Below are 12,807 nucleotides of genomic sequence, written 5' to 3' on the forward strand. Positions count from 1 at the left end.
TAAGGTTAAACATATAGATCAGTTGAATAGAATTGAGTCCAGAAATAAGCCCTTGCATTTAGGTCTATTATTTTTGACAAGGGTCCAGGACATTTCAATGGGGAAAGAATAGTCATTTCAACAAATGATAGTGGGACAACTGGATATCAACATGCAAAAAGATGGAACTGGACCTTTACCCCACACCATATACAAATATTAAGTAAAGTGAAAAGACATCCATAGAAGATATTTGCAAATTATATAACTAATAAGGGAGTTATATAGAGAATATAAAAAGAACTCTTAAACAATAAATGATAGCTCAATTGAAAAATGGGCAAAGGATTTGAATAGACATTTTTCCAAAGAAGCTATAGAGATGGCCAATAAGCCCATTGTATTAGTCAGTGAGGGCTGCCATAACAAAATACCACAGATAGAGTTGCTTAATAGAAGTTTATTTTCTCACACTTTGAGGCTAGGGGTCCAAGATCAAGGTGCCATCAGCACTGGTGAGGTACTTGGTGAGGCCTTTCTTACTGGCTTGTAGATGACTGAGTCCTCCTATGGTTTTTTTCCCCTGTGTACTATTGGTGAGATTTCTGATGCCCTTTCTTAGAAGGACACCTGTCCTAAGGGGTTAGGATCCCACCTATATTATCTCATTGAACCTTAATTACCTTCCTAAAGCCCCTGTCTCCACATACTGGGGGGGACACACAGTTCAGCTCATAACACTCAAGAAAAGATACTTGACTATTAGTTACTAGGGAGATGCAAATTAAAGCTACAATGACATACCACTTCACACACTAGGATGGCTAGAATCAAAAAGTCAGATAATAAGTGTTGATGAAGGTGTGGAGAAATTGGAATCCTCATATTTTGCTGGTAGTGATGTAAAATGGTGATGTCGCTTCGGAAAAGTTTGGTAGTTCCTCAAAATTGTTAAACATAGAGTTACACTGTGACCCAGAAGTTCCATTCTTAAGAATATATGCAAGAGAATTGAAAACTTGTCAACACAAAAACCTGCACATGAATGTTTGTGGAAGCATTATTTATAAGAGCCAAAAAAGTTGAAATAACCCAAATGCCTAACAACTGATGAATGGATAAACAAAATGTGATACATCTATCCAATGGAATATTACTCATCCATAAAAAGGAATAGAGCACTGACACATATTGCAGCATAGATGAATCTTGAAAACATTGTGCTGAGCGAAAGAAGCCAGTCACAAAAGGTCATGTATTGTGTGATTTTATTTGTATAAAATGTCCAGAAAAAGCAAATCCTCAGGAACAGAAAGTATATTACTAGTTATTTAGGAACTGGGGAGAGGGGTTGAAAGTGGAGTGATTGCTAATGGTTATGAGGTATCTTTATGAGGTGATGAAAAGGAAATTAGGTAGTGATGGTGGTAGTACAACTCTGTGAGTATACTAAAAACCACTGAATTGTACACTTTAAGTGGGTGAATTGATTGGTATGTTAATTGCTTTTTAAGCCATTATTACAAAAAGAAGGAAAACATCTCAAGGATATAATAAAGTTCCGCTTAGCATGTACTAACATGTTGTATTAATCTGTTTATGTTGCTTTTAACAAAATACCTGAGACTGGGTGATTTATAAAGAAAACAAAATTTATTGCTTTCAGTTTTTGAAGCTGGGAAGTCCAAAATCCGTCTTGTGGTGGCAACAGCGACCTAGGGGTCTCACATTGAAGATGGTGGAAGCAGAGAGAGCGAGAGACAGACTCTCGTCTTCTTTTAAAGCCCTCAGAAGCACACCCCTGACCACCATTTTTAATCCATTCACTACTGCATGGTCCTGCAATCCAATCACCTCTCCAAGACTCCACCTTTCAATTACCATAATAGGATTTCCCACCTTCTTAACAGTCACAGTGGGGGCTAAGTTTCTCATACATAAAACGTGGGAGACAATTCAAGCTTCAATAGTTTTGGGGAGACATAATTCAATCCACTACATTCCACCTCTGGCCCCACAAAACTCATGTCTTTTCACATGCAAATACATTCATCCCCCAAAATCCTAACTTGTTTCAACTCAAGAGTTGAAAGTTCAAAGTCCCATCTGTGAAATCAATGCAAGTTATCTACTTCCAAAATACAGTGGTGGGACAAACATAGGGTATATTTTCCCTTTCCAAAAGGGAGAAATAAGCCAAAAGAAAGGAGAAACAGGTCCCAAACAAATCCCAAACCCAGCAGAGCAGACATTAAAACCCAAAGCTGGTGAAACTTGTAACTTGACCCTATGTTCAACATCCTTTGCATGCTGATGTGGGGGTTGGGTCCCCAAGTCCTCTGGCAGCTCTGCTCCTATGGCTTTCCTGGTCTCAGATGATGCTTTAGCTCTCGCAGACTGGTGTTGCACACTGGTAGGTAGCTCCACAGGTCTGGGGTCTCCATGGTTGTTCCGCTCTCAGGGCTCCAATAGACATGGTGCTGATGGGGTTTCTCTGCGCAACTCCGACCCCACGTTTCCACTTGGCATTGCTCTAGTGAAGGTTGTCTGCGGTGACTCTGCTCCTGTGACAGATCTCTTCCTGGGCCCCCAGACTTTTCCATACATCCTTTGAAATTGGGGTGGAGGCTCCTAAGCCTTCACTGCTCTAGGATTCTGCAAGCCTGCAGACCTAACACCACACAGATGTTGCCAAGGCTTCCAGCTTGTATTTTCCAAAGCTGCATGTCTAGGCTCACCTGGGGCCAATTTAGCCACAACTGGAGTAGCCAGAGCAGCCGGAGTGCTGGTGCTGGAAGCAGCTTCCCAACGTGGTCCTGGGCAGTGAGCCTGTGGAGGGCTCCTCAAGTCTATTCCCCAAGACCATTCTGTCTCCCTAGGTCTTTGGGCTTGAAATGGAAGGGTTGGTCCCAGAGGCTTCTGCGATGCCTTCAGGGCCTTTTACCCCTTCTCTTGATAATCCCGTATTTTTGTGTTAATCTTCTTAGTACCCTTGCATTTTCCTTCTGAAAATGCTCTCTGCTTCTCTACCACATGGCTAGAATGCAAATTTTCCAAATCTTTACACTCCGCTTCCCTTTTAAATTCTGGCTTTATGTTGTGCCTTTGCCACCATAACTCAGCGTAGGCTGCTACAAGTAGCCATGCAACTTCCTTAATGCTTTGCTACTTAGAAATCTCTTCCACTGTATACTCTGATTCCCAACTTTTAAGTTCCAACTTCCACAAAGTCCTAGGGCTTGGATGTAATGTAGCCAAGTTCCTTGCCAGTTCATAGCAAGGTTGAGCTTTGCCCCAGTTTCCAATAAACTCCTTATTTCTATCTGAGACTTCCTTAGAAGGGTCTTTACAGTCCGTATTTCTGTCAGCATTCTGCTCGCCACCACATAACCAGTCTCTAAGACATTCCGAACTTTCCTTTGTCTTCTTCTGAGTGCTCCAAACTCCTCCAACCTTTGCCTAACACCCAGTTCCAAAGCTGTTTCCACATTTTCAAGGATTTGTTATAAGCAACACCGTACTTCACTGGTACCAATTTTCTGTATTAGTCTGTTTATGTTGCTTTTAACAAAATACCTGAGACTGTGTGATTTATAAAAAAAACAAAATTTATTGCTTACAGTTTCTGAGGCTGGGAAGTCCAAAGTCCATCTGGTGGTGGCAGCAGTGAGATGCATTGCAAGATGATGGAAACAGAGAGAGCAGAGAGAGAGAAAGACAGACTCTCCTTTTCTTTTAAAGCCCTCAGAACCACACCCCTGACCACCATTTTTAATCCATTCCTTACAGCATGGTCCTGCAATCCAATCACCTCTTCAAGGCTCCACCTTTCAATTACCATAATAGGATTTCCCACCCTCTTAACAGTCACAGTGGGGGCTAAATTTCTAATACATAAAACTTGGGAGACAATTCAAACTTCAGTAGTTTTGGGTGGACATAATTTAATCCTCTACACATGTTTTGTGTTAAATATTCTCTTGTTTGTTGTTTGGGAATGTTAGGTTAAACCCAAGTTAGGAGTATACTTGCAGAACTCTTCCTTGCTCAAAATTCTTTCTTGGGCAGTAGAGTGTTAACAGTAGGATGACATTTGAGTTCTAGAAAATAATCCTTTTTTTGTTGTTGTTCTTTATTCAACAAAATTTATTAAGTACTTACTCTGTATTAGGCCCTGTGATTTAATACTAGGGTTACAAAGACAATGAAGACATGGTCCCGTGCTTTGAAGGCGTTTCCCTTTTGGTGTGTGGATAGACAGAATCAGAAATAACCATGACAAAATGTTATAAAATATGGTAGGTAAGTATCAGCGTTTTCTGAGTGCACAGAAGAAGAGTGGTCATTTTTACTGGGCAAATCAGAGAAAAGTTGAGAGAGAAAATTACACCTGCAGTAAGTTTAAAAGGTGGGCTAGGTTTCACCAGGACAGGGAAGCACTCTAGGCGTAGGGACCAATTTGAGCAGATACCACTATGTTTAGCACTGTAATAAGTCTAGTAAATTTTGGAGTATTGGGAATGAGGAATGGGTACTATGGTTGATAAGGCAGAAAAGAAAACTGTGTATTTGATTTTCTTAACTGTTCAGAGGTACTTTTTCTCTATGGTTGCTTTAGAAAGAAAAGTTTACTTGCATGGTTTCAGAAACTTAGTACATTTTTTTTTTAATATGGTGTGACCTCTTAGAGTCTTTTATATGCTAATAATCAATTGAATTGAGGAGAAGAGGATATAATATGCCAATATTGTAGAGACTTGTTTGATAAAGGAACTTTTTTTCCTTGGAGTTCAATGTGGAATTAGGAGTAGTATTGTGTTATACACTCGGGTACATTTATTTGATGGAATATTAAGTCATTAAAATGATGCTTATGAAGATGGTTAACAGTATGAAAAAAGTAAAAGTAAAAAAAAAGTAAAAGTAAAGAAGTCAGAAGGATTATATAATGATTATACAATTATTACAGTTAATGTAAAATACCATATATGGCAAATTAAAACTAGATACTATTTTTATCCATGAGACTGGCAATCATATAGGGAAATGGTTCTTTGTACCGTAGTTTGGCTCTGACAATTGTAAATAAATATATACTTTGATCAGGTAGTTCTTTTAAGAATACCTAGTGGAATACTGACCCCATGTGCACAAAGATGTACATACAGGGATATTCTTTATGGTATTGTATGTATTAGTGAAAATTTGGAAGTACTTTAAAAAAATAAAACAACTTTCTTTCTACATTATGGATATCACTCAGCATAATTATAGAAGTTCTGTAAGGATACACAATAGTGTGTAGATCCATAATACACAATAGTGGCTTCGAGTGGGCTGGGAATGGTGATCCAGGTGTGTTTGTATGAAATGGAACTTTCACTTTTACGTGTTTCTGAAATGTTTGAATTTTTAACAGTGTTCATGTATTACTTTTATAACACATTTTAAAAACATGCAAGGGAGGATAAATCTAGACAAAAGTATACTAAAATGGTAATACTTATATTAGGGTGGTGAGATTATGGATGACTCTTTTCCCAAATTTATATAATAAAGTTATAAAAAAGAAATACAAATCATTCAGGATGTAATTGCAAAAGATCGCTTTGCGCTTTTGATGTGTTATAAGATTTTTCTCACTGCAGTGTTTAACTAAGAATGTTGTATTAGAATTAAGTAAACCTACCATTTTGAGTTTAGGCATTGCTCTTGTAGGTGGACCTTCAATCCTGCTGTTCTCACTAAAGCAAACATTGTCCGAAGTGGAGATGCTGCTCAAGGTGCAGAAGGAGGCACCTCCCAGTTTCAAGTGGGTGATCTTGTACAAGTTTGTTATGATCTGGAAAGAATTAAACTTCTACAAAGAGGACATGGTGAATGGGCTGAAGCGATGCTTCCGGTAAGTGTATATAAAATAGTTTTGGTTAGGAATTGCTTATGTAGTTGTTAAAAGTAAATTAATTTTAGAAACTAAATTGGCATACACCTTCCTAGAATTGTACTCTCCATTGGCATATTGTGCTTTTTGTTTTCTACTTTATTCCTGTTAAATTAGCCTGGGAAAGTCCAGAAAGGGATACATTTAATATTTTTTTTGATAGAGCTGTTAGTAGACAATGTAACGTGGTGTAAGGCAGCAGCAGCTTTTCTGTTACATAACCCTAGAGTGAGATAGGTATGTGCTCATCCAGTCTCTAGCAGTGCTGACCACTGCAGCTTTCCTGATTTGGGGCCTGGTCTCTAAAACTTAAGAATGTGAAAGAGCAACTCAAAATATGTGCCTTCTGAGAGTAGCTTTGCTCCCAAAAGGACTGCAGTTTAACTTTTTATCCATTCATTCAGTACATTTTTCATCAAGTGTTCAGGAACAACAAAAACATTTGTTTTGCCCTCTCTTCATCTATCCTTTTCTCTCCTCATATGTCCCTTGTTTTTTTCCTTTTGTCCTTTGCTGCTTCCTCCTGTTACCACCCATGCTGCCTTGTTCTGTATACCATCCCCCTCACTATGTCTTCCTGTTCAGTGCTCTTTTTTGCTCACTTCCCTCTCCTCTCTCTTCCATTCTCAGCTCCTGTCCTGTCTGTCCCCGTGTTCCAGTCCCATTGAGTGCCCCCACCCTGTCCCGTGTACCTCTTAGTATCCTATCGCCTCCACCCTGCTCTGTTGTCTAGCCCCTCTCTCTTGGCCAACACCTTCTTGTCTTCCTCTCCAGCCCTAACTCTTGTCCCATCTAGCTCCCTCCCATCCTGTCCAGTCCCTCTTTGTCCTTCCTGTTGTTCTCTCCCTCCATTAGTTCATCCATTGTTCCTGCCTTACTCCTTCAGCAGATATTTTAGCACGTAAAATGTGCCTGTTAGGCTTCAGGGTTACAATAGTGAGCAAAACAGAAAAATAAAAAATCTCTGTTGTTATGATGCTTTCATTCAAAGACATGTCATATTTTGTAACTACTGCACAGACATACATATATGTATACACACATACACAGATACAAGCTCTGTTTGTCTTAGCAATATTGCAAGTAGGTGGTGGTATTGCATTCTTATTTTAAAGGAAATTAGAACTAAGGTTCTGAACTGGAGTTTCAAACCCAGATCTGTCTTCAAAGCCTAAGTACTCTTTCTGCCATATTAAACTACTGTAAACAAAGGTATTAAACAAAACCTCCAGATAATTTCTAGAGGGAAATTCTGGGATTCCAGTAGTGATGGTGTAGATTTCGAATCGTCTCAAATCTTCTTCATAAAAACAAGCAACAGATTAGCATAACCAAAAAAGTCACAAGCATCTATAATAAGCTAGGTTACAGAGTGGCCTGTTAAACCCTAAAATATGAATTACTAGAGGTAAACCACTGACAGTTACTGGGTCTGCATCTGTATGGCAGCAGAGAGAATTAAAGGGCATCTGATGGACTTGAGAACAGGAGAACTCCAAGACAGCTAAAAAATACTTGTTGGCTAGGGTGGTACACTAATGTCATAACAGCAGCTGAACCTGAGAGAGCTCTTGTATACTCCAATTTGGAGAGAGAGCAATAGGTACATGCTAAAGTCTGAAGGAATTGGTCAGCCTGGACCTATACACTCTCAAAACTAACCAGCTAAAGTCTCCATTCCAAGGCAGATACTCACTTTGAGAATAAAGTGCTAGGAATAGAAACAAAACTGAGTAGGACAGACAATAGGGTAGGACAGAGACAATAGGGGCAGAGGGAAGAGTAGCTCCAAATAAAACTTGGAAGGGATCAAATCCTCATTCACAGTTGTTATTGAAAAAGAATAAGGAATAGAATAAATTCTCTTTAGACCATGAAAATATACCAGAAAGATAATGCACAGAAACTGATAAAAAACTAAAATCTCGTATCTCAAAATGAGTTAAAAGACTTTAAAAAAAGATGAGATTTAAGATTTTACTTAAAGAATTAAATAAATCATAATTAGAAATGATGTGATAGAACTTAGGAAAGAATTAAAAAGAAATAAGGTCATTTCAGAAATAAAAGCTAAGCTGGAAGGAACACAGAGCAGATAAATACCACAGGTAATGCCTAAAGAGAAATAGAAGGTAAAAAGCAAGAAAAATTTTAAAATAAAAAAGATGAAAAGTAAGTATTCCAGGGAAAGTAAAAAATGTGGAATATTCAATATATGTATATTAGGTAGTCTTGCTAAAAGGAAAAAGAAGACACAAAAGAAATGGAATGAAACAAATACTAAAGTTGCAAATTCCAGAAAAATTTTCCTGAAATTAAAAAAAAAAAAGATTTGAAGCTGAATGTTGAAGGGATCTATTGTATGTCTGGGAAAACTGACCCAGAACAACGAACACTGAGCCATATTCTGGTAAACAACTGAATCTTCAAGAAGAGAAAAAATTCATTGGGTATCCAGGAAAAAAAGACCAAATTATGGGCTTAAAGGAAAGAAAATTATTTTGCTCTTAAGAAAGAAATGTGATCTCAGTGTTTTATGCCAGAAAACAATGAAATAACGTTTAAGATTCTCAAGGAAAGAATATGTAAGGTAAAGATTTTATGTAAAACCAAACCGACTTTCAAGTGTAAAGGCTACAAACTGCTATGAATAGAATTCAGGGAATTTTGTTCCCCTGAGCCCTTTCTATGTAATCTACTAGAAAATGAGTTTCAGACAACCAAAATGATTCGAGTGCTATCCACTGAAGGACTGGTGGTGATTATGAAGTATGTATTTATTTGTTGAGCTAAGATTAAATGATGTTATAAAGGAAAGAGTAATGATTATATGCTCTAGCAATATAAAGTATAGCTGTCAAAAATGGGTTAGGAGTAGAGAGAGCATATGAAAAGCTTAATAAGCTGTTGTCTTTTAGTTATTATATTAACTGGGACTAAATACTATTATTTTAGATCAAAATATTAAGGGAGAGGGAAAGTAAGGGTAAGGACACACGAAGGACTAATTTCAATATTACGTATGCTTTTTTTTAAAAGAGGGAATAAGGATATACATAAAAAGGTATTAGTGTAATTTTGTTAGGACAATACAAACTTTATATTAAAAAGCAAACAGTGGAAGGATAAACTGTGAAGTTAAAAATTGTTATCTATATGAAGAGGAAATATGATATAGGGGCAAGGGTAAAAGGGAGATGTCTTTGAATATGTCTTGATTTATAGATTTGATTTGAAACCATGTACATATTTTATACAATTGTAAAACAAAATTATATTTAAAAAGGAGACTCCTAATAGTAGAAAATAAAACTAAACGTGTTACCTGTTGGCATATTCATACAGAGAGGAAATTCCAAGTGATTATTAAACATAGTAATTTGTCTTTATATCCTTACAGGAGGAATAAACCCTAAGGAACTGCATGGGAAAGAAATATTTAACGATTTCAGAAATCTTATTTTACCTTCGTAGTGTTGATGGTGTTAGTCTAAGATTGTTGTGTATGGTAAAAAACCAAATGAGTGCTTAGATGATAATTCTTATTCTGCTATCCCCAATGACCTTGAGAACCAGGATTATCAGAATGGGAAAAGGAGATACAGATGTAATATAGAACAGGTGAAGTAAAGACCCTCCTGTCAAATTTGAATCGGAAGACTGTTTGAAATCATGATTTATTTTTTCTTTTAAAACAAAACAAAAAATGCCCTCAACAAAAAAACCCTGTTTCCTATCTCTATCCATTAAAAGATCTTGAAACAGCAGCCATTCTAGTAATAATAACCAAACTTGTGCCTAGGTTATGGTTTTGAAACAGCCTTTCTCTCAGTAAAGACCCTAGACTGTTTGGAGAAATGGCTAATTCTAGCTCTTTGGCAAAAAGTGAACAAGATGAGCATCATACCAGATAACAAGGAAGCTATTAAAGATTTCTAGATTTCTGTGTTAAAAGGATCTAGCAGTCAACTTGAAAGGCTTTTCAGTGATCAAATGCAGCAGAAAGATGAGGTTATTAAACTATACCAGTTAGCAAAATTCAGATTGTAAGAAAGTTCACAGGACAAATAACCCTGTTTCTACAACAAATAATTTACAAAGAAAAAAATAAGTATGAACTTTATTTGGATTAAGCAAGCTAAAAAAATTGATTATTTATGAGGCAGTTGGAAATTTGAACACTGGTATTTTGTGATATAGAATTATTGATAACTTTGGGAAAGTTGATAATAAATAGTATTGTAGATATGTTTAAAAAAGAGTTCTTCTTCTTCTTCTTCTTATTATTATTTTTTAACCAGTAAGGGGATCTTAATCATTGGCTTGGTGTTGTCAGCACCACGCTCAGCCAGTGAGCGAACTGGCCATTCCTATATAGGGATCCGAACCCGTGGCCTTGGTGTTATCAGCACCACACTCGCCTGAGTGAGCCATGGGCCGGCCCCTAAAAAAGAGTTCTTATTGTTTAGAGGTACACACTGAAATAATATAGGAAGGGAGAATGGATAGGGGAATAGATGAAACAAGATTAGCCATGAGCTGATAACTGTTGCAACGGATGGGTACATGAGGAGTCAATATAATATTGTCTACTTTTGTATGTGGTAGAAATTTTCCATAATAAAAAGTTAGGGGGGAAAAACAAAGAATGTAGTCTCACAGAGTTTGAGATGATGGTTGGAAATTCCAGGTGGAAATGTCTAATGAGAGGTTAAAAATTAGAATTAGGGTGTGTGTGTGTGCTGTAAACAGGACTAGAAAAGTTTTTGGTTTTTTTTTTTTTTTGGAAAGGTGATAGTTGTCAAAGTTGATTGAATTTTTAAGGAAGAAGAGTAAAAAACTAAGGAATAAAATTTGGGAGAAATGAACAGATTTAGGGATCTGAGGAAGGAAAAGGAGTTGGTCAGTGGAGAAATTGAAGGAACTGGCAGAAAGACTAGACTGTCATCTGGAAATCAAGGAAATAGTTTCAAGAAGCTGGGGTCAAATATGGAGAAGTCAAAGGAGAAAACATTCAAGGACAATCTCTCCTCTATGTTAGGAAGTAGTCAAATATTATTGCTCTTCTTCACCAATTTTCCAGTATTGTTATTTGGGATTTTGACCTAGGTTTGAAATGGGGCTAATAATAGCATTGGTACTTCAGGATCATATGTTTTAGGTGAGTCAATATGTATAAAGCTCTTAGAACAGTATCTGCTGCATGGTAAGAGCTGTTGCTGCTGATGGAATATGACTACCCTTCATATTCCATGTGCTTAATGTGCGTGTTATGTCTGTATTCACTACTGTTTTGGAATCAGGTGATTGCAGAAAGGATTTAACATAGATATAAGCTGGAGCCCTTTTTGGCTTAAGTGGTGTTTTTAAGAAATCAGATTTTCTTATTTTAGGTTGTATTGATGATGGATTTTGGACTACTTGACTTGCAAGTTCTTAAGAAGTATCTTATGAGATAAAAAAAAGGAGGGTTGTATATCAAAACAAATTTTTATGAACAAGATAGACTTTATCATGATTTATCTTTTACATTCTCATAGGGGTATAGAAGTTTGTTTTATTAAAATTTTTAAAAGATATTATTTAAAGTTTGTAACTAGTAACCCATTTGAATATGGTTATCCTTTAAAAGTTTTTTCATCAAGAACAAGTAGAATTAATACTTAAGCATATAAAAACTGGAGATTGCTTTTATGGCATATACTTTAGACTTGGAAACGTGAATTTAATTTTTTTTTTTTTAAGACTTTAGGTAAAGTTGGCCGAGTACAACAGATTTATTCAGACAGTGATTTAAAGGTGGAAGTTTGTGGAACATCTTGGACATATAATCCAGCAGCAGTTTCCAAGGTGGCGTCTGCAGGATCAGCCATTAGCAATGCATCTGGTGGTATGTTTTGTATTGTGTTTCTTTAAGGGTAATATGGTTTATATTGGAACCATTGCTAATTCTCCAATTCTCATATACAGATAATGTTGTACAGATAATGTTGAAAGCTTGGCTTTCTCCCAGATTACGTAGCCTCAACTTGACCACCTTTCAAACTTTAGTGAAAGGTTCTTCTTTTTCTTTTTTCATGTGATGAACAACCTTTATTCTGGCTGACGTGTTCCCTGGAAAAGTTCCATAAATATGTGCTTTTTCTTGGGTATATCAGGGCCTTCTCTAATTAAATCTGAGATACCTGAAATTCAACATTCTGCTCTTTAGTCAGAACTTTTGTTTTCTGTCAAAGAACCATCACTTTCTTAGACTGCTTTATTTGTTCTTTATTTCAACATTATTGCTAGCAGATGGCTTTCTTCCTGGATGTTTTTACATATCGGCTGTCTATTTTTTCCTCTAACCATTTAATAAAAGTTATTAAACATGCCACAATGAGTAGAAAAATATATTAAATTGTGAATATGTTGGGTGCTTGGGTAGACTTATTCCCAAAGTCTTTTCCTTCTGTGCTCCAGCTTTATATACGTACTCAGTTCATTCTGCAACATATTACAAGTTACTATATGTATATTGTTGTCATCCAGAAAAAAAGATAGAACTGTAACTGTAAATGGTAAGAAACAAATTAAACATTAGGTGACCTCCAATTTTATTTTTGTACTGCTTTTTACAGCTTTTTATGTCTTTTCTTTCCTGCTGTAATTTGCTAGTGTGCTTAAAAAGTTTAAATCAGGTAGTGTTTATTTTTAACTGAGATTAGATGGCATCACAATAGGCTGACTACACACAAAGTAACAGAATGAAGAATGGTTAATATCCTACTCTGAAATAATGTGGACTTGGCCCACTTCACAATTTATTTCTTGCCCCACTTTGCGATTTCTCTGCTTTCTGATAACTACTCCAAGAATTAAGGAGTAGAACTTGTTTCCTTCTGTAT

General features: G+C 36.6%; 1 protein-coding gene across 1 annotated transcript in view; it reads left to right on the plus strand.

Moving 5' to 3' along the window:
• MIB1 (MIB E3 ubiquitin protein ligase 1) overlaps positions 1–12,807 on the plus strand; it is a 109,030-nt gene that overhangs the window by 33,976 nt on the left and 62,247 nt on the right. Inside the window, exons 7-8 of the mRNA XM_063077059.1 lie at positions 5,698–5,881; positions 11,666–11,810. Coding sequence (XP_062933129.1) covers positions 5,698–5,881; positions 11,666–11,810 — 329 coding nt within the window. The remainder of the gene's footprint in view (positions 1–5,697; positions 5,882–11,665; positions 11,811–12,807) is intronic.

This window comes from Cynocephalus volans, chromosome 13, assembly GCF_027409185.1.
Source record: "Cynocephalus volans isolate mCynVol1 chromosome 13, mCynVol1.pri, whole genome shotgun sequence".
Lineage (NCBI taxonomy): Eukaryota > Metazoa > Chordata > Mammalia > Dermoptera > Cynocephalidae > Cynocephalus > Cynocephalus volans.